Source organism: Leucopleurus acutus, assembly GCF_964270905.1.
Source record: "Leucopleurus acutus genome assembly, chromosome: 9".
Lineage (NCBI taxonomy): Eukaryota > Metazoa > Chordata > Mammalia > Artiodactyla > Delphinidae > Leucopleurus > Leucopleurus acutus.
This window is the reverse complement of record NC_139144.1, coordinates 38,747,463-38,770,844: the sequence shown is the minus strand read 5'-3', so window position 1 is coordinate 38,770,844 and position 23,382 is coordinate 38,747,463. Positions and strand designations below refer to the sequence as shown.

General features: G+C 35.2%; 1 protein-coding gene across 3 annotated transcripts in view; it reads right to left on the bottom strand.

The window, feature by feature from the left end:
• The window catches only part of SNX13 (sorting nexin 13), a gene marked incomplete at its 5' end in the record, with an annotated part of 140,487 nt that overhangs the window by 25,100 nt on the left and 92,005 nt on the right, over positions 1-23,382 (bottom strand). For 2 of the 3 annotated variants that reach the window (XM_082846760.1, XM_082846762.1), the window contains 4 exons: positions 4,119-4,229; positions 6,145-6,252; positions 15,705-15,877; positions 19,934-20,003. In XM_082846760.1, coding sequence (XP_082702886.1) covers positions 4,119-4,229; positions 6,145-6,252; positions 15,705-15,877; positions 19,934-20,003 — 462 coding nt within the window. The remainder of the gene's footprint in view (positions 1-4,118; positions 4,230-6,144; positions 6,253-15,704; positions 15,878-19,933; positions 20,004-23,382) is intronic. The other variant, XM_082846761.1, reaches the window with a different exon arrangement.

Here is a 23,382-nt window from a genome sequence, read left to right as displayed (position 1 = left end):
GGAAGAAGAAGGGTTTGAAAACCACTACCACTGGTGAAGAGAGATACAGAGATTACAAAGGGTAAAAAAGATGAAGTTAACTCTCTTGTGTGTGTACACACTTATGTGTACAATTATATATTTGGGTGTAAAATTATATATATGTGTATGTGTAATTCTAATTCTATATACAGTAGTTCTGAGTTAACCAGAACAGTGTGTTCAAATCAATCAGGACATTATTTCCAACACTGACATTACTGCTAAGTGTTTTTTTTTAACTGTAATAACTCTAAGTCATAAGAACACAAGTAGAATTTTTAAGAGAGGTAAACATGAGAATACCACACTTAAAATATACATTTTGTATGAGGTAGAATTTCAGAAGCATAAAAGGCAAGAATTTCACTTTAATCTTAACCTACATTAAAAACTGAACACCGTCAAAAATATTTTAGAATTTTATGTATCTTACACTTCGCAGTAGAAACATGGGTTCAACTAACATAACCTTAAGTTGGTTAAATGAATACAACCTCAAATCCTATCTAGGCATAGGGCTAACTACCACTGACACTCTTTCAAAATAAGAGAACTTATATCTATATCATGAATTAGATAACTGAAAAGAGCTGCCTGTGCACCAGTCCCAGACCTACAGAATCCATTTCTTTTTCTTTCCTTTTCTTTCTTCCATGTTTTTTTTCCTCCAATTTCTGAGGGCAAAGCTTAATCATCTGTGTTGGGGGTGGGGAGTGGGGGAACCAGGGGGCGTGGAAAAACCTCCACACATGATTATGACGCTCAACCCTGAAAGCAGCAGAATTTAGAAGCATAAAAGCAGCCTATCACAATATGATAATGTTTCCAGAATCAGGACTCATCTTAAAACAGATGTTTAAAGCAAAAAAAAAAAAAAAAAAGAAAATTGCAAAATTACCAGGCAGAAGAGTAAATTATGGATTGCCAGCAAAAGTGTACACTTAGCCTGACATACATAGATGTTGTCTATTCATTCAATTATCACCTCAGTTGAGTTATCTGTATGGGTAAAAACACGAACAAAGGAATTTTAACTTAAATTTAGGTCCCTATCTACAGCTTAAAACTGCCATCACACCATGATACAAAACTGGATAGAAAGGTACTGTGTACATGGAGGAAGACTGCTTGTCAATTACTTCTTCTAGGAATTGGCCCATAAATTTTGCAAAGCTAGACAAATTGTGTGGCCAAGTTAATGTGTTATAAAGTATTATTTCTCAACCTGAGTAGCTACTAATAAAATGTTTACAGGTGATTTTCTCTAATAGCTATTTCATTTCCAATGAAATATAATTAAGGAAAATATTAAACTACAATTTAGCCAAAAAGGAAATGTAGCTGAAAACTCCTAATTCTTGATATGCATGAAAATTATTCTGACAATCTAAAAGAGGTCAAGATGAACTTGGTAATTACCAATATGATTTATGAAAAATGTATGTTACTGTGGATTTCCAGAAATGATTGAGAAGGATTTTTAGACTCTAATTTTTAGACTCTAATGTGTATATGTGTGTGTGTGTGTGTATATATATTGGGCTGGCCAAAAAGTTCCTTCAGTTTCTAAGTAAAAATAAAAGCCGTATTATTCATTTTCACCAAGAACTTTATTGAACAACGTACTTACCCTTTTGTTCCACTACCTTTTGCCATTTTTCAGGCAACTTCATAATTCCATCCTCCCAAAACTTTTTATCTTTTTGAGCAAAGAACTGTTCCAGGTGCCTTTTACAGTCTTCCAGGGAATTGAAATTTTTTCCATTAAGAGAATTTTGTAATGATCTAAATAAATGGAAATCTGAAGGGGCAGATGAATCAGAATTTCCCAGCCAAGCCGTAACAGTTTTTGCCTGGTCATCAAAGAAACATGCGGTCTTGCGTTATCCTCATGGAAGATTATGCATTTCCTGTTGACTAATTCTGGATGCTTTTTGTCAAATGCTGCTTTCAGGTGGTTTAACTGGGAGCAGTACTTGTTGGAATTAATCGTTTGGTTTTCTGGAAGGAGCTCCTAATAGAGGACTCCCTTCCAATCCCTCCATATACACAACATGACCTTCTTTGGATGAAAACCGGCCTTTAGTTAGTTGGTGGTGGTTCATTTCACTTGCCCCACCATCTCTTCTGTTCCACATTATTGTACAGTATCCACTTTTCATTGCCCATCACAATTTGTTTTAAAAACGGAACATTTCCGTTGCGTTCAAGTAGAGAATCACACACGGAAATATGGTCTCTTAACTTATGTGGAACCCAAACATCAAAGCAGTTAACATAACCAAGTTGGTGCAAATGATTTTCAGTGCTTGATTTAGATATTTTGAGTGTGCCAGCTATCTCCCACATGGTACAACGTCGATTGCTCTCAATTAATGTCTCAATTGGGTAGCTATCAACTTCAATTGCTCTAACCAACCCGACTGTGGAGCATCGTCCAGCGAGAAATCTCCAGAATGAAACTTCGCAAACCACTTTTGACCCATTTAGTCACAGCACTTTCTCCATACACTGCACAAATCTTTATTTGCGTTTCAGTTGTGTTTTTACCTTTCTTGAAATAATAAAGCATAATATGCAAAAAGTGCTATTTTTCTTCCCTCTTTAATATTAAAATGGCTACACAAAAATTTACCAATTTTGATGTTTTTTTTTAATGCACGCTGATATGACAGTTGTCACAATACAATCTAACAAAGTTGTTTTGAATGAAGTTAAAGACAACTAAGCACTACTAGAGCCATCTTACGGAAAAAACGAACTTTTTGGCCTACCCATTACATATATACATGCACAACTGCTGGTTGGTAAAAAAGACATTGTCTACATTTAATATAATGCTTCTTTTATCTCAAAAAGCTCTTATCAATTTATTAGTTTATCTTAAAATTGATACAACCTTGAGAGAAGATAAGGTAAACATAAAAAAGATGGAATAGTGAAATGCATCTCTATTGACAATAAAGCCATTTAGAGCTGGAATTTAAACTCAATCACTTCAATCACGAAATATAAAGATAAGGCCACCATATTTTTTTCCTACCATTATAAGGTACATAACCTGGAATTTCTTATTAAAATAAAACATTCCACTTAGAAATGTTAACATTCACTTGGATGTTAAACCGTAGTATCCTTGAGAAATCACATGAAGTTCTTATGCTTACAGTTGTTAATCTTACTTATTTTGTACCAATTCCTTAATCTTTTTTAAGCAAGTTAGCCTTTTTAGAAGAACGAGTGGTGGGGAAGTCTTTTACTTTTAATTTTCATTTTGAAATAATTTCAGACTTTTAAGAAGTTGCAAAAATAATCCACAGAATTCCCACTTCCAGCTTTCCCAACTGCTGCTACAGCTCCTGCTACTACTGTTACTACTTCTAAGAGCCAACATTTATTCAGACAGGCACTGTAATACATAGATTATCTCATTCGATCCATACATGCTCTACACTGAGGATTAACACCTTCAATCTTTAGAAAATTAAAAGCCCAGAAGGTTAAGTAACATTTTGCAGGACACAGCTAATAAGTGGCAGAACAGGAATTTGAACCAAAGGTTGCCTGATTCCAATGTTTGTGTTCTCACCCAGTGAGCCTGTCTTGCCCAGTTTGAGCAGTAAATCATTTATTGCCTTAAGCTAGCATCTTAATAGGTCTTGTGTCCCCGGAATTTTAAACAATAAATATTTCACTCAAAAGGCACAAATACTTTCAGGAACATATCCTATTTAACATTTTTCTTATCCTTACTCCAAATAAAAGACATTTCCTCCCAATAAGAAGTAGCTCCTACTCAAGCTAACGAAAGCTGTGACCTGTCTTAGGCCAACTCTCCTTACTGTATCATTTCAAAAGCTTTTTTTTCTTGCAAGCTTTTGCTACATTTTAATCAATATGTAAAGACAGGAGTTTGTATTTATTAGATATACTTCAATAGTAGGCTTAATAAAGCATAGAAGATAAACATGCCAAGGAGCATTTAATAAAGTTTTCTAGTGTTAAAACATACACACAAATACAAATTTATCTTCTTTTATTAAAAACAAAGTATGAAAACAGACCTATAAAGAAAACCAATGCAATGGTCTGCTTACCTTACGAGCAAAATCCCCTTTCCCTTTACTGTAGGCTTTGTTCTCAAGGAAATCATACACATAGTGAGCCAAAGCTGGGGATGCTTTCATCATTTCAGGAGTTAACAGTAACTAACAGGAAAAGAAAAGAGGTATCTTATATTGATAGTATACTGAAAATTAACTATTATTTATAATTTCATCTGCTAGAAAGTTAAGAATGTATAGTAAAAATGTTATTTTTTAAAAAAAATTTTAACACATTTTTCTATCTACCTATCTACCTGCCTATCTATCTATCTATTTTGGCTGTGCCACGCGGCATGTGGGATCTTAGTTCCCTAACTAGGAATCGAACCCACACCCCCTGCAGTGGAATCACGGAGTCGTAACCACTAGACGGGCACGAAATTCCCCCAAATGTTATTTACTATTCCATTTTCAGGTTTTATAGCTTATACTAAGAAGACCCACATCAGTAAACTGTTATGTTTTTCACATTCTAATTTTAAAGTTAACATTAATAGAAAGTACATAAAATAATTCAAATTTTTTTAAGTATTAGAAGGCCCAAAACAAAGTATTGCTTTTACACTGTTAATGATACAGTCTAACATTCTAGCTTAATCTCTTCAATTAAAGATGTTTTGACATATTGAGATCATTACCTAAGAAGTAGACAATATAGCCACAATTAAAATACATATTTATGGCCCCAGATTTGGAAGAAACATGCTTATGTTCTAAATTTTATAAATAACTGATACAGATTTTAATGCAACTCAAGTTAATACATTTTAAAAAATCAAAATGTTTGACAAGAGTCATATAAATGATTTCAGATATTTAGCCTTAAGCCAGAAGACAAAGGTGAGTAATAGCAGATGTATATGTTTTTCCTACCCTTTCAGTAAATTATAATGCCATGGAATTACAATTATGGTTATAAACAAACCCAATTAAACCTATAAATGTTTAAGAGAGAGAAACCTTCCAAACAAAATATCAAGTACAGTATTAGCTAAGTTTCACTAAATATAATACTAAGACATGGTCGGCAAATTTTTCCTGTAAAGGTTCATATAATAATTATTTTAGGTTTTGTGATGCATGGAGTCTGCTGCAACTACTCAACTCTGCTGTAGTAGTGTAAAAGCAGTCATAGACAGCAGTAAACTAAATGGGTGGTTGTGTTCTAATAATAAAATAAACTCTTAATAAAACAGGTGGCAGGCTGGATATGGTCTGCTGGCCGGAATTTGCTGACCCCTGTTCTAAAGAGAGAAGTGGGGAGCTAATAGATGAGAAAAGTTTATAAATCATTCATTACTATAAAAAACCATAAAGTGATACTATTAAAATCTGGCATTTGGGTACCCAGGTCTAAAACAAAGTTATTTCTGATAGTCCCAACGGCTTATGCAGTACGTAACCTATGAGACACGTTTTATTATCCCATTATTCCAGAAGAGAAATCTACATGCTTAGCATGCTACACTTCGGGAAAGTCCCTTGGATCTATTCCTCTCTTGAATTATCCTGTAATTTTAGAAGCTTTAGAATCATTCTGGACCATGGCAGACAGCTATTCACTTTATCTGAGAATAAAGATCTATACAGGGGACTATATTTAATACCATGTAATAAGCCATATGGAAAAGAAAAAAAAATCTACTAGCTTTGGATACATCATGAAGAGCAACTATTTACTGAACTGGGAACATTTAACTGTCTGCTGTAAAATACCTAGACTGCTTAGACTTTACAGTAATGTAGAATGGATGTGTGCCTGCCGGTGTGTGTGTATATTCATCCAAACCTGAAGAAGCAAAATTCCTAGCACTGAGTGTCCAGAAAACTTCTAAGTTAATAAACAAACAGAGAAATAATATTTATAAATTACTGAGCAGATTGCATGTCACATCTCAGCACCTCAAAAGTGGCTGCTATCCCACTATTATAGTACAAACATTCTCTAATAAAGAAATCAGCTATATTTCTATGCTATATTGAAATGAAAATCTATCGGTAATAATAATGAACTTACCTGCAAATATGCATTTAGATCCTTTTTTCTCTTTTCTAAAAAATCTCTATCCATATTATTAAAAGTCTTTTTACCGGGAAGCTTTAATATGCTTGACAGATTTTCAAACTAGAAAACAAAATACATTCAGTAATCTTAATTTTTTTTTTCAAAAACAGAGAAGTATTTTCCAACTGACAATTTCTCTACATATCAAAAGCATCTAGAACAGATTCTGCAATATATTAAGCCAAAACCAGAAAATATAAAATACTGTCCAAATATGTCCAAACCACAGTTCGAATGTTATTTATTATAAAGAAGTTATTTTCTAAGAATGACAAACATGGATTGCTGATGAAGATGGGTGATATCCACATGGAGTTTCATTTTATACTCTCTCTGATTTTAAGATTGTTCAAAAGTTTCATAACAAAAGGTTTTAAAAAATATTTTGCTATTCAATTGGCTAAAAAGAACTTATGATACAGTACTGAATACTCTTATTATTTGTAAATTATGTGTCTTTAATATTATTAAAATTAATAATAAACGTAAAAAAATATTTTAACAACGCTTTAACTTGTGAATAAAGTATTAGCCAGTAAATTTTTAATAATCAAAGTTATGAGTTCCTGGTTTGGTAAAAAAAACTCAAAGAAATATTTTATATTGATGACTTCAAATCAGTTAATCACTGTAATAGCTAATTATTAAAGGAAGAAAAAGCAAATTTCAAAATATAGATTACAACTATATCATAACTCTCTATATACAAACAGTACAACACATACTTCTCCTACATGAAACTACATGAAAAATAAACTAATAGATAACTAAGAAAAAAACAAATTAAAAGCTATCAAGTATGTATCTTATCTTTGTAAAGCCACAAACAAAAAAAACTAAGTGTACATACTTGAAATCTAGCATTTACAGACTCCACCTTCAAAAGTCCAGATATGTAGGAATCTGCTGTGCTTTGATGAAGCACAGATTTTAACCATACTAGCTGCTAACAAAGTGGAAGAGCAAAGTCACTGAGCAAAGAATTGTGCTTGGCCAGCAATACCTAGTATCTAAAACTTGAATGAGCAGCCTCATTGCTTTTCCTTTGTGATACACATTCAGAAGTGCAACAAACTTTCTAAAACCATTCTTTGTTTAAAAACAACAACAAGGCTTCTGTAAAGAAAACTCATTCCTGGTGCAGAGATTAAAGAAAAGAGGAAATGAAAAGGTGTAGGATAATTTTCATCCCTAAACTGGAAGATTCTGATAAATTATTAAATGGAATGGCAAATCAGATGGTCGCTTGGAGCTATAATGAGAACAAGTTCATTACATGTTAATGCATGAAACTTAAAAGCAGTTCTTTCGCCCTAGCCAAGGCGAAAAAAAAAAAGGGGGCGAGGGGGAGGTCATTTACAGCAGCGGTCCCCAACCTTTTTGGCACCAGGGACGAGTTTCACAGAAGACAATTTTTCCACGGACCAGGGTGGGGTGGATGGGGGTATAGTTCAGGCGGTAATGCAAGCGATGGGGAGCAGCAGATGAAACTTCACTCCCTTGCCCTCTGCTCACCTCCTGCTGTGCGGCCCAGTCGCAGACCAATAGTGATCTGCGGCCTGGGGGATGGGGACACCTGATTTACAGGGCAAATGTTATGCTGTAGTAATAGTCACAAGTTTGGTGGTTCACAAAATATTACAATGGGTCAACAATGAATGAATGTACAATATAGAGTACCTGGTTTTATGAATTAATTTTTTTTTAAATGACACCTTATAGAAGTACATTTACAGTTTTCAAGGTGTCCTAAAAGATATTTAGTTTCCTAGAATAGGACTTATCCATGGTATCTTAAACTACTGACTCAATTTTATAGAATGCATAGTTTATTCAGGCATTACCAGTATGTTTTATTCCCTCAAAAATCGTATGTTGAAACCTTAACCCCCAATACTTCAGAATGTGGCTGTATTTGGAGACAGGGCCTTTAGAGAGGTAGTTAAATCAAATCAAAGCCCTTATAAGAGGGAATTTGGACATACAAAGAGACACAAAGGATGCGAGCACACAAAGAAAAAGTCATGTGAGGCCACATCAAGAAGGGGGCCATCTGAAAGACAAGGAGACATGCCTTAAGAGAAACCAAACTTGCCAACACCTTGATCTTGGACTTCTAGCTCCCAGAACTATGGAAAAATAAATTTCTGCTGTTTAAGCTACTCAGTCTATGTTATTTTGTTATGGCAGCCCTAGCAAACTAATACACCAAGGCAATATAACAGTACTCAGCAAAACAACAATTTATTTCCAAAACTTTAAAACATTAAAACTTATTAATAAAAAATTAAATGTAACACTTATTTTGTTAGAGTCTAAATTAATCAAACTCCTCTTAAAATTATCTGTCTGGAACAGAAAAAAATTACAAGTATTCACAGAAAGAAAATTTCGTATTATACCAAATTCCCATAAATTTGCAAGTAAATAAAAAAAGATATATGTGCTATGTGATGTTTTTTACAATGTATATCTTAATTTAATTTTATTTTTAACATCTTTATTGGACTATAATTGCTTTACACTGGTGTGTTAGTTTCTGCTTTATAACAAAGTGAATCAGCTATACATATACATATATCCCCATATCTCTTCCCTTTTGCATCTCCCTCCCAGCCTCCCTATCCCACCCCTCTAGATGGTCACAAAGCACCAAGCTGATCTCCTTGTGCTATACGGCTTCTTCCCACTAGCTATCAGTTTTACATTTGGTAGTGTATATATGTACATGCCACTCTCTCATTTTGTCCCAGCTTTCCCTTCCCGTTCCCTGTGTCCTCAAGTCCATTCTCTAGTAGGTCTGTGTCTTTATTCCCGTCCCGCCCCTAGGTTCTTCATGACCAATTTTTGTTTGTTTGTTTTTAGATTCCATATATATGTGTAAGCATATGGTATCTGCTTTTCTCTTTCTGACTTACTTGACTATGTATGACAGACTCTAGGTACATCCACCTCACTACAAATAACTCAATTTCGTGTCTTTTTATGGCTGAGTAATATTCCATTGTATATATGTGTCACATCTTTTTTATCCATTCATCTGTTGATGGACACTGAGGTTGCTTCCATGTCCTGGCTATTGTAAATAAGGCTGCAATGAACATTGTGGTACATGACTATTTTTGAATTACGGTTTTCTCAGGGTATATGCCCAGTACTGGGATTGCTGGGTTGTATGGTAGTTCTAATTTTAGTTTTTTAAGGAAACTCCATACTGTGCCCCATAGTGCCTGTATCAATTTACATTCCCATCAATAGTGCAAGAAGGCTCCCTTTTCTCCACACCCTCTCCAGCATTTACTGTTTGTAGATTTTTTGATGATGGTCATTCTGACCGGTGTGAGGTGATACCTCATTGTAGTTTTCATTTGCATTTCTCTAATGATTAGTGATGTTGAGCTCCCTTTCATGTGTTTGTTGGCAATCTGTATATCTTCTTTGGGGAAATGTCTGTTTAGGTCTTCTGCCCATTTTTTGATTGGGTTATTTGTTTTCTTGATACTGAGCTGCATGAGCTGGTTGTAAATTCTGGGAATTAACCCTTTGTCAGTTGGTTCACTTGCAAATATTTTCTCCCGTTCTAAGGGCTGTCTTTTGGTCTTGTTTATGGTTTCCTTTGCTGTGCAAAAGCTTTTAAGTTTCATGAGGTCCCACTTGTATATTTTTGTTTTTATTTCCATTTCTCTAGGAGGTGGGTCAAAAAGGATCTTGCTCTAATTTATGTCACAGAGTGCTCTGCCTATGTTTTCCTCTAACAGTTTTATAGTCTCTGGTCTTACATTTAGGTCTTAAATCCATTTTGAGTTTATCTTTCTGTATGGAATTAGGGAGTGTTCTAATTTCATTCTTTTACATATACCTGTCCAGTTTTCCGAGCACCACTTATTGAAGAGGCTCTCTTTTCTCCACTGTACATTCTTGCCTCCTTTATCAAACATAAGGAGACCATATGCGTGTGCGTTTATCTCTGGGCTTTCTACACTGCTCCATTGATCTACCTTTCTGTTTTTGTGCCAGTACCATACTGTCTTGATTGCTGTAGCTTTGTAGTATAGTCTGAAGTCCGGGAGCCTTATCCTCCAGCTCCGTTTTTCGTTCTCAAGACTGCTTTGTCTATTCGGGGTCTTCTGTGTTTCCACACATATTGTGAAACTTTTTGTCCTAGTTCTGTAAAAAATGCCATTGTAGTTGGATAGGGATTGCATTGAATCTGTAGATTGCTTTGGGTAGTAGTCATTTTCACAATGCTGATTCTTCCAATCCAAGAACATGGTATATCTCTCCATCTATTTGTACCATCTTTAATTTCTTTCATCAGTGTCTTATAATTTTCTGCATATAGGTCTTTTGTCTCCTTAGGTAGGTTTATTCCTAGGTATTTTATTCTTCTTGTTGCAATGGTAAATGGGAGTGTTTCCTTAATTTCTCTTTCAGATTTTTCATCATTAGTGTATAGGAATGCCAGAGATTCCTGTGCATTAATATTGTATCCTGCTACTTTACCAAATTCATTGATTAGCTCTAGTAGTTTTCTGGTAGCATCTTTAGCATTCTCTATGTATAGTATTATGTCATCTGCAAAGAGTGACAGCTTTACTTCTTCTTTTCCGATTTGGATTCCTTTTATTTCCTTTTCTTCTCTGATTGCTGTGGCTAAAACTTCCAAAACTATGGTGAATTAAGAGTGGTGAGAGTGGCCAAACTTGTCTTCTTCCTGATCTTAGTGGAAATGCTTTCAGTTTTTCACCATTGAGGATGATGTTGGCTGTGGGTTTGTCATATATGGCCTTTATTATGTTGAGGAAAGTACGCTCTATGCCTACTTGCTGCAGGGTTTTTATCATAAATGGGTGTTGAATTTTGTCAAAAGCTTTCTCTGCATCTATTGAGAGGATCATATGGTTTTTCTCCTTCAATGTGTTAATATGGTTTATCACATTAATTGAATTGCATATTTTGAAGAATCCTTGCATTCCTGGAATAAACCCCACTTGGTCATGTTGTATGGTCCTTTTAATGTGCTGTTGGATTCTGTTTGCTAGTATTTTGTTGAGGATTTTTGCATCTATGTTCATCAGTGATATTGGCCTGTAGTTTTCTTTCTTTGTGACATCCTTGTCTGGTTTTGGTATCAAGGTGATGGTGGCCTCGTAGAATGAATTTGGGAGAGTTCATCCCTCTGCTATATTTTGGAAGAGTTTGAGAAGGATAGGTGTTAGCTCATCTCTAAATGTTTGATAGAATTCGCCTGTGAAGCCATCTGGTCCTGGGCTTTTGTTTGCGGGAAGATTTTTAATCACAGTTTCAATTTCAGTGCTTGTGCTTGGTCTGTTCATATTTTCTATTTCTTTCTGATTCAGTCTTGGCAGGTTGTGCATTTCTAAGAATTTGTCCATTTCTTCCAGGTTGTCCATTTTATTGGCATAGAGTTGCTTGTAGTAATCTCTCATAATCGTCTGTATTTCTGCAGTGTCAGTTGTTACTTCTCCTTTTTCATTTCTAATTCTACTGATTTGAGTCTTCTCCCTTTTTTCTTGATGACTCTGGCTAACGGTTTATCAATTTTGTTTCTCTTCTCAAAGAACCAGCTTTTAGTTTTATTGATCTTTCCTACTGTTTCCTTCATTTCTTTCTCATTTATTTCTGATCTCAAATTTATGATTTCTTTCTTGTGGGTCTCCTGTAGACAGCATATGTACCAGGTCTTGTTTTTGTACCCATTCAGCCAGTCTATGTCTTTTGGTTGGAGCATTTAATCCATTTACATTTAAGGTAGTTATCAACATACATGTTCCTATTACCATTTTCTTAATTGCTTTGGGTTAGTTATTGTAGGTCTTTTCCTTGTCTGTGTTTTCTGCCTAGAGAAGTTCCTTTAGCATTTGTTGTAAAGCTGATTTGGTGGTGCTGAATTCTCTTAGCTTTTGCTTGTCTGTAAAGGTTTTAATTTCTCCATTGAATCTGAATGAATCCTTGCTGGGTAGAGTAATCATTGTAGGTTTTTCCCTTTCATCACTTTAAATATGTCCTGCCTCTCTCTTCTGGCTTGCAGACTTTCTGCTGGAAGGTCAGCTGTTAACCTCATGGGGATTTCCTTGTATGTTATTTTTCCCCTGTTGCTTTTTTTTCTTTTGTGGTACACGGGCCTCTCACTGCTGCGGCCCCTCCCACTGTGGAGCACAGGTGCTGGACGCGCAGGCCCAGCGGCCACAGCTCACGGGCCCAGCCGCTCTGCGGCATGTGGGATCCTCCTGGACCGGGGCACAAACCCATGTCCCCTGCACCAGCAGGCGGACTCCCAACCACTGCGCCACCAGGGAAGCCCCCTTGCTGCTTTTAATATTTTTTCTTTGTATTTAATTTTTGATAGTTTGATTAATATGTGTCTTGGCGTGTTTCTCCTTGGGTTTATCCTGTATAGGCCTCTGCGCTTCCTGGACTTGATTGACTATTTCCTTTCCCATATTAGGGAAGTTTTCAACTATAATGTCTTCAAATATTTTCTCAGTCCTTTTCTTTTTCTCTTCTTCTTCTGGGACCCCTATAATTCGAATGTTGGTGCGTTTAATGTTGTCCCAGAGGTCTCTGAGACTGTCCTCAGTTCTTTTCATTCTTTGTTCTGTATTCTGCTCTGTGGTAGTTTTTTCCACTATTTTATCTTCCAGGTCACTTATCCGTTCTTCTCCCTCAGTTATTCTGCTATTGATTCCTTCAAGAGAATTTTTAATTTCATTTATTGTGTTGTTTGTCATTGTTTGTTTGACCTTTAGTTCTTCTAGGTCCTTGTTAAATGTTTCTTGTATTTTCTCCATTCTATTTCCAAGTTTTTGGATCATCTTTACTATCATTACTCTGAATTTTTTTTCAGGTAGACTGCCTATTTCCTCTTCATTTGTTTGGTCTGGTGGGTTTTTATTTGCTCCTTCATCTGCTGTGTGTTTCTCTGTCTGCTCATTTTGCTTAACTTACTGTGTTTGGGGTCTCCTTTTCACACAATGCAGGTTCACAGTTCTCGTTGTTTTTGGTTTCTGCCCCCAGTGGGTAAGGTTGGTTTGGTGGGTTGTGTAGGCTTCCTGGTGAGGGCACTGGCGACTCTGTTCTGGTGGATGCGGCTGGATCTTGTCTCTCTGGTGGGCAGGACTGTGTCTGGTGGTGTGTCTTGGGGTCTGTGTACCTTATTATGATTTTAGGCAGCCTCTCTACTAATGGGAGGGGTTGTGCTCCTGTCTTGCTAGTTGTTTGGCATAGGGTGTCCAGCACTGTAGCTTGCTGGTCGTTGAGTGGAGCAGGGTCTTAGCGTTGAGATGGAGATCTCTGGGAGAGCTTTCACCATTTGCTAGTACATGGAGCCAGGAGTTCTTGGTGGACCAATGTCCTGAACTCGGCTCTCCCACCTCAGAGGCACAGGCCTGACACCCAGCCAGAGAACGAAGACCCTGTCAGCCACACGGTCTGTTCCAGGCTGTTTTTGGTGCAGGTGACTGAATGGAGTACAAGAGAGATAAGATCCTTGCCTCAGGGAGCTCACAGTCTCATGGGCAAGATGGATAGGAAAATCTGGAATACAAGACAGTGGAGCAAAGGAAGTTCTCAAACTCAGGAGATGAGCCTCTTGGTTACTTAAATCGAGCTCTGAGAAGCAGTGGCAGGCTGGCATGTGATCTGGGAGGAACATAGGACATCAGTAGCACCGGTGATGTTCTAAGCCAGGCCAGGGGTCGGAAGACGTTTTTAGATTGCTGGTTTGTTGTAAAAGGATATAACTCAAAAACAGCCAGATGGACGAGATGAATAAGGCAAGATATGGAAAAGGGCATGGAGCATCGATGCCCTGTCTGAGCGTACCACGTGTTTGCCAACCCAGAAGCTCCGAGCTATGTGATTTTAAAACAATATGAAACAGGTAATAATATAAAAAGTAAATAAAGCAATTATTTCTTCAACGTGGGGCAGAAAATTCTTTCACCTGTGCAAACAAATCAAGCTAAACATGAAGAAAAGATCTATTCAACAAGAACAACAGAACAGTTATGTCCAAAGTTATTAATTTCCTTATGAATATATAAAAACAGTCCTGTTAATATGGGCTCAAAAGTGTTTAGAGACCAGGCTTAACCTGGTCTCTGAACACTTTTGAGCTATTAATATTTTATCTCACTCTATTCACGAAGTACTTTAATGAGATTATCATGGTGGCAACCATATATTTTCCACTACTCTAATTGAAAAATATACTCTCTGGGGCTTCCCTGGTGGCGCAGCGGTTGAGGGTTCGCCTGCCGATGCAGGGGACACGGGTTCGTGCCCCAGTCTGGGAAGATCCCACATGCCGCGGAGCGGCTGGGCCCATGAGCCATGGCCACTGAGCCTGCGCGTCCAGAGCCCTGTGCTCTGCAATGGCAGAGGCCACAACAGTGAGAGGCCCGCGTATAACAACAACAACAACAACAACAACAACAACAACATATATATATATGTATACTTTCTGATTACTTAAGTAGTAAACTGTCATTTCAAAGCTTTAGTCCACCCAATCAAATGTCACCATTAATTATTATTATTTTATTGGCTTAATAATAATTGTTTATTTTAAAACGCTGAAAGAAGGATTCTCATGACTTAAAATAAATGTCACAGAACACCTATTCCAATTTATCCTATGATAAGTTATTTTGTTCTAAGTTAAAAAGAAAGAATATTTAATAAAAAATAAAACAGAGAGGGCTTCCCTGGTGGTGCAGTGGTTGAGAGTCCACCTGCCGATGCAGGGGACACGGGTTCGTGCCCCGGTCTGGGAAGATCCCACATGCCGCGGAGCGGCTGGGCCCGTGAGCCATGGCCGCTGAGCCTGCGCATCCAGAGCCTGTGCTCCGCAACGGGAGAGGCCACAACAGTCAGAGGCCCACATACCGCAAAAAATAAAATAAAAATAAAATAAAACAGAGAAATAGTTTGTTTACATTCGTTATGTTTAAGAGTCCTCATACTTCTATGAAACAAGAGGGTTATATTTGGTAAGAATTAAAAACATTATTTGGTTAATGTTAAACTTAATTTAGATTTTGGTTCTTCATAACTTAATGGATCAAGGATTTAACTGTTAACACCTGGAAAAGGACGCCATTTTAAATAACCATAGCTTTAAATTATACTGCCAAAAATAAAACCACCAAATGTCCAGTGATCCCCATCCGTACTTTAAACCAAACCCAAATACCTCTGCAAAGCACAGCACATACACACACTCTTAATATCAGAAATATACACTTATTCTAATTTTCCAAGGTATACCACTGATACTTCGTCACTAGTCCACAATGGTTAAGACTGGTTAAAATTTGATTTATTGGTTAAATGTGCAAAATCATTATAACATTCATGTTGCTTATAAAAAAATTCTTACCTTATTTACTTAGCTTTGGTCAATACCTTAGCATCCCTCAGAGCTATTTAGAATCAAACATGGAATCAAGAAACAATGTAAAGTACACAAACTTTAAAAACCTCATTACCTGTTCAGTGATCCTCATGTGGAAGTCGTGGAAGTCACTATAACGACGGTAGGTTTTCCACATCTCCTCACTGTTTAGACTGCGCCGGTGTACAGTGATGGCATATAATGCGTATGTCTTGCCATGATCATTACAAACGCCTGCCACAGCATATGGGTCATAGTCAGCATATACTAGTCATTTAAAACAAAATGAAAAGGAACAAAAGACACAGAAAGGAGGAAGATGAAGAACAAAAACAAACAAAAAGGACAACATGAAATGAAGAAGAATTTGAAATGACAGACTGAGACGAAAGGATGTCACCAAAGGATAAAATAGATTCCCATCCTCTGTACTCACATCCATAATGCGTTATATATGATGGCTACATTACAAAATGATCTACAAGTTTATGATGATACTGCCAACCACACAGCAATGTCTACTTTGGACTCTCTTCCCAATGAGCTTTTATTTATTATCAGTTATGATAACACAGTACCACCTCATACTATAGTATTAGAGTCTCTTAAATTTAATAGAAGAAAAACAACAGAAACAAAATAATAACCTCTGTACTAGCCTTCACTATTCAGCTCTAACTCGATAGCTTTTTAACTGAACAGCAAGCAAAAGCTATAGGATAAGACCTATCTTCTCTTTTGGCAAATCTCTTTCTTGTTTAAAATATTCAACAATTTACAAGTGTAATTTATTCTGAAGACTGTTCTAAATACTTATTTTCCTACTTAATTGACACAAACCATCCAAGCCAGGTAGGCTCAAAAATCAAAACCTATTCCTATTCTGTACTAATCTTAAGTAAAAAGACATATTTTGAATCATTTTGTCTTTCTCATGTTCCATTTTTTCCCTCTGTGTTGTATTCTATTCTAGATCATCTCTTCAGGTCTCTAAAAGTTTATCAGTCTCCACTCATTTGTACCTGGTCTGTTTCTTAATTCAGCCACTCACCTTAATTTCAATAAGTAATTTTTTTTACTTCTATAATTTCATATGGTTCTTTTTTTATAGTGTGGTATTCTTGCCTCGTTTTATCTCTACAAATGTTTTTAGCATACTCTTGGGCTAGGAAACCCTGTGGTACACAACCACTTCAGGATGGCTGAATCTAGACACACCAATATCGCGATACAAGACAGGCTTTCAATTTCATATGGGTGATAGATACCATTCCCAACCACAACCTTGACATTCTTTGTTCTTTCCTTTGACAGTAGGCTAAGTTCTGGTTCCTCTTTCACATCAAGCCACCTCTGTGACTCTGGGCTTTATGCAAATGACTGTGTTCCAGCTTCTCCTTGCCTTAGCCCATCCTGCCTCTTCTAAACTTGAGGGCATGAAAATGCTGTCAAAATCAAGACAGCAGTCTTCACGCTCCTATAAGCTCCTTGGCTTCAACTCCTCTTCATTTCCCTAAATTTGCTTTTCCTCATGGTCTATTACACCTGTAGATTTCCCCTTTTAGCTATTTTTATTCTGTTGTTTTCAGCCCTTAGATGTGTGGGAAGCAAGATTTCCCACAGCAGTTTAGACTACCATGTTGACCAGAAGTATAAACTGCTCTTCTAATAACAGATTATACTGATCCATAATTACAAAAAAAAAAAAAGTGGCCAAGCTTTGGAGCTGACTAAATATTTGTATTTTGTATATAATTAGGCAAAGAAGGGTCTGTGCAGCTTCTTAGTAAATTATTTTAATAATATAATAGCTACAAATCTATACTGGCAAACGTAGTTGGACAGGAACCTCTCCCAGCCTTTCATTAAAATTTTTCTAAGATTTGCACTTTCTATTCAAAATTGTCCTTCATTCCCTTACCATCTAATATTAGTGTTCCTGACTTGACAAAATAGAAGACTAGGGATAGACCTGGGTCATCTTGCTGTCAGAGGCTTTAACTCTAATATTCACTGTTCACCTCTTTCAAATATCCTTCACTCGGAGGAACAAAGTGTACAGCAATTTTTTGACTATGTGGAACAAAGTGTACAGCAATTTTTCATCACCCAAGAGAACCACCATCACTCAACAGAGTTAGCAAGGCAACAAGGGAATGGATTCACCTGTTGTGTTCAAGATACGTTTGGGAAAGGATAATAGGAAGCAGGGGCCAATTAGGCAGCAAACCATAACCAATTAGGAGTTAATAAGAACAAGGAGAATAGCAAGAAATAGAAAAGGAAAGAAGAAAGGAATGTAAGAAAGCATTCTAAAAAAGAATGATCAGATTTGTCACAAATTGATAGGCAAGGGAGATCATGACTAGGATGCATGCACAATAGGAAGAATAATGGGGCTATTATAAAAGAAGCACTAAGACAGAAAGGTAATTTGATTTTAAAAGATAATGAGGTTACATATATTTTGAGATGATGGTGAGATATTATAGTGGAAATAACAGGTTTTGTTTGCATTAGGACAATGTTACTACTCATAACAGGTGATGTGCAACCTCTTTGTTCCTAATCCATAGCCAGACAAGGAACTAGGATCAGAATATAAATAAATCTCATCACTAAACACATTGCCTAACGTAGCCAATATTTTTTAAAACAAGATTTCTCAGTGAAGAAGCCAGTACACTGTAGTCTATGGATCACTCCTTAAATAGCACTGCATTGGACTCTTAAGTTCTACTTCCCATCATACAGATGTTAAGGACATGGGATCCAGACTCAAAGAGACTCTGAAGCCCAACTCATAAAAGAAATCTTTATTGAACAAACACTAATATATAATGCCCACCATGTAATTACAAATACAGTTAATTAGTCCCATAACAATCCTATGAGGCAAGTATTATTATTATTATCATTAATATCCCATTTTACAGATGGGGAAATTGAGATACAGAGATGTTAAGGAACTCATCCAAGTTCACCCAACTATTAGGTGGAAGAGCTGGAGTTTGAACCTAAGCAATTTGGACAAAAAGCTGTGCTCTTAACCATTATACTATGCTGCCCCTTTAGCGTTTATATATAAATTTGTCTGACAGAAATTACAATTTATTAAAAATGCTTAGTATTATGCTACCGTATCTTTTAAGAAGCTAATAAATACTTGTTGAATGAATGGACAAAGCAGCTAGAAAACTAGAACCCTCAGAGAAGAGAAAGATCCACATAAGAAATATGGACATTAGTATCTTCTTCCACACACAAAAGTTTAAGGACTTGAAGAAAGAAATAAAAGGACAAATTCTAAATGTTGCACTTTAACAAAGGCTTTCATATTTCGAAGACAACTCAACAAAGAAGATAGTTCTTTAAAAGAATTTTAAAATTTTAAGGAAGGAAAAAGTGAGACAAATGTACCAAAAGCTAGAAAGAAACGCAACTAGACCCTCTGGTTTTATTGACAACAACGTATGCACCAACTATTTGGAAAAGATAAAGGAAAAACTGAAAGAGCAATTATAGATAACTTATTACAGAAATCTGGCAGAAAACACAATGGAAAATTAGACTCCAGCTCCAGTGAAAAGAAAACAAGATCTTAAAAAAAGAGATGCAAATGATCTTTTTAAAACTACACTTGTACTATTAAATCTCTTTCCAAATTATCTAAATTATAAGTATGAAATTGAACTCAGGTATTTATCTGTACGTTTATACTTCAGTATGTAATCTGACAAACACACTCTTATATTGTAGGAATACTGAGAAGCCAAATAAGAAAATCGGCATTGGCATTATCTAATAACCCAATAACAATGATGGAAATTGATTTTTTTCCTCAGTTCACTAGCCACTTTGCACATATGCTGATTCAGTCATGAATCTCACCTCATCCAAGCATTTGTTGAACTTCTATAAACTCCTATACCAAAAAGCTTCATTTATCCAGATATCTAATCTGACTTTGCATGTATGAAAACAAACATTAAACTAAAATCTGCCCCAAGACAATTTAATAAGAATTATGCAGACAATTATCAGCTAGACTCAAAGAAAAAGAAGATTGGTTTCAAAGTTTATTAGCCATGACAAAATGCTTAAAATTTAACCTTTTTCAAATGATAACAGTGACAACCTTAAAGAAAGGAAACACCCATGTAATAAACATCATAGAATCTAATGAAGAACATGTTACAGAAAAAAAGTAATTTGAAAACATGACTACAGAACAATGATTTATAAAAATAAATGTGGAAAATAATGTAGGAGTAATAATAGTCAATAGTTTTTAAGTAATAATTAAACCATGAAGCCTCTTACCAGTGTCTGAAATGTAAGCATGAAGTTGTACTGAGTCATCAGAAGACACATTTGAAAGGTCATCTAAAGACTGGGTGATGGAGGGGGGGAATCAGAACACAAAATTGTTAAATTTTACAGGAAAAAAAAATGTTAAAGAATTCTACATCATATATAACATTACTCATCTTTGCCCTATGTAAGCTTTATATTATTTGTATCTTCCCCCTCAAACAATAATCCTCTTTATTTATACTAATAGGAGAGAGAGAACCTAAGATTAAGAAACTATAAAACAAAGTAATTTAGTAATCAACTTAATACATCAGATTATTTCTTCCTTCATTACCTGTCCACATACTATAATTTGCTTCTTCTCAGTTATATATATTCAATACATGGCAAAAAAAAAATGTGGATAAAAATAAGCAGACATATTCTTAAATCAACATTTCAATTTTAATGCTGAAATATACTAGAGCCAACTTTGTATTCTTTAACTTAACACTGTTGTTAACTTAGAAATAGTTTTAGTTAATTTAGATTCCTTATCTATAAAATGAGAACAATCGTACCTACATCAAAGGGTTATGTGAGGACTAAAGGAAAAGACATGTAAAACATTTAGAAAACTGCCTAACATAAAAAATGTTAGCCATTATTATGATTACTCACTAAATGAAGTGAATCCACAGTTTAAGATATTTTAAATAATTTTCAAAAATTATTCCATAAACAAAAAGTATTACTGATCGATTCAGAATAAATCTTTTGTAACTATGGACTTTAGCTCTAAACTTAAAACTTTTTTGCTACATATCCATATACCCACACATACAAAGAAGGGAACATAACGCTTTATAATGAAGGCAGACTGTATGGAAAAGAATTAACACAACAGACTTGAAGTTGCTCTCATTAGAAAGGACTGCTTTCAAGGTTGGCCCTTGGACAATATCTGGGAAGTCAGATTTAGAAAAGGTTCCCTCCATTCCCTAACTGCTAAGAGTGACTCACTCTACGTAACTATCTGTACAAACAATGTGGTTTATGCTGAATACCTGCTTTCCTTCTGGGAGTCATTTTAGTATATGCTAGGCAGAGGGTGTCTGTGTGATCCACCTCCCATAAAAACCCTGGGCACTTAGTATCAGATGAGCCTTCCTGGTGGCAACATTTCACACATGTTGTCATATTCACTGCTGGTGAAATTAAGTCTGTCCTATGTGACTTCCATGGAAGAGGATTCTTGGAAACTCGTGCCTGGTTTTCTCTGCACTTTGCCCCATGCACCTTTTCCCTTTCTTGATTCTGCTTTATATCCTTTTGTTGTAATAAATTCTAGCCATGAGTATGACTATGCCGGGACCTGTGAGTCCTCTTAGTAAATCAATAAACATAGGAGTGGTCTTGGGGACCTATAACACACAGACATTATATGATTCAGACATATTTTACACTTAGAAAACCATAGGATTGAATGAACTTTGGAGTATTAATGTGATATTACCAGTTATTACTAAGAGTCATCTAAATGACTTAAATGAAGCCATGCATATGACACAAAGCCATTTAAATTAAGCAATTACAGTCTAAAAAGAAAGCCAAGATTCTATCTACTAAAGACTGATCATCAGGAGAAGCAAAATTTGATAATTCCATACAGATTAACCACAAATCAAGTGGGAGAACCATTCAATTAAATTAGGTCTAGTCCAGGCTTCACCACTGATACCTTAAGAGACTTTAGCCATATCAACTAGTCTTTCCTGTTTCTCAGTTTTCCCAATGTTATAATGGTGTAATACCTGTTCTACAATTCTATCAGGATATAAAGTGAATGAAAATACTTTGAAAAGATATAGAATGCACTTATTTTTTTAAGTGCTCACCTGACCTACAATAAAACATTTTGACAGAAACAGCACAACTTTTGTTTTAGTATTATTTTTACATGAAAGATAGAAGCCCCAGAGGAAATGGAATATTCTACAAAATTTAAGATTGTTATCTACTGTAATCTTCTTCTAATTACAAGCTAGCACCAAGAATATAAAACAATCACCTTTTTCAAAAAAAACATCATTATTATTGGTAACCTTCCCTTGCAGGTAACATTTAAAAAGCTAAATGCCGCTTACTTATTACTTTAAAAACGTTAGCATCTTATATACTATGCAACCCAGAAGTTGTTGAAAAACTCTGTATAATATATAAATGTCTTTTTAGCACATTTAAAATATACAAGTAATATTATTTTCATTAAATATGATTAAAAAAATCCAATGCGATATCTCTTAACCATTAGTCACAGTTACAATGCATATGTAACTATCAACTAGACTACATAAAGTTACAACTGGTGAAATAATAACCACAGAACTACATTGTGATTTAGAACTATAAGTATCGATTAGTCATAGAAAACTGTGATTTCAAAACAAGTGCATTAATGCTGTCCTGAAATAAAATCAGTTTGTAATGTAATTCTTGGGTTAAGATTCTTGAATTCCTTGCCAAAAAAAAAAAAAAAGTGTTTTTTTTTTTAACACTATGCTAAGATAAAAACCAAAAATTCTAATTTACTATGATAATCAATTGAGCAAACACAACTACAATGGCACTTCTAAAAATGTTTATAATTTATGTGTCAGTTTCAATCACAAAATGAGTAAACCACCACATTAAATATTTTCTTTGCTTAGTATACTGGAATAAACTATTATGATCTAGTTTATAATTTTAATACAATTAATAAATGTTATCTTCATCAAACATGAAAAATATCTGATGGTTTTTAAAACAATTCTTTATAATCTTAAACTATTTTTTAAAATGCAGCTGTTCATTAAAATCTATGTATTAAAAAAATAGAATTGAAAACAGTCTAGCTACTTAAAAGCTTAGATTTAACAGATGTGAAAACCAAAAAACTGTAAGTCACTGACCTCAAGTGTGACCTTTTTCAATCCACACTGTTCTGGTTTATATCACTATGTGATAAAAGGGATCTCTTTTACTTGAAAAAGCATTTATTCCCAATAGGGAATGAAGAAAAAAAATATTTTTTACTAGTGTTCAAACACTTGTACAAGCACTACAAAGGTGAATATTAAAAAATTTCAAACCAAGGAAAAGTTTCATCACATTTGGAAACTTTCTATATAATGGGCATTATATTGCTAACACTCTTCATTCTCCAGGACCTATTCGTTTTCATTATAACTCTGTGGAATATGAGAAGTAAATGGTAATGACACCAAATAATTTAGGAAAACATTTAAAATGTTACTAAATATATGACCTAACGCTATGGCTGATTTGCTTTAGTGTTTTGTTAAAGGTTATACGTTGCACAATAATAGAACATTTATACAATAAAGTAATTTTAGAAATAAATGTAGTAGTGAGGAACATAAGACAATGGACCTCTAAACTATTTAGCTATCACAAAAAGTTTGAAAGAAAAT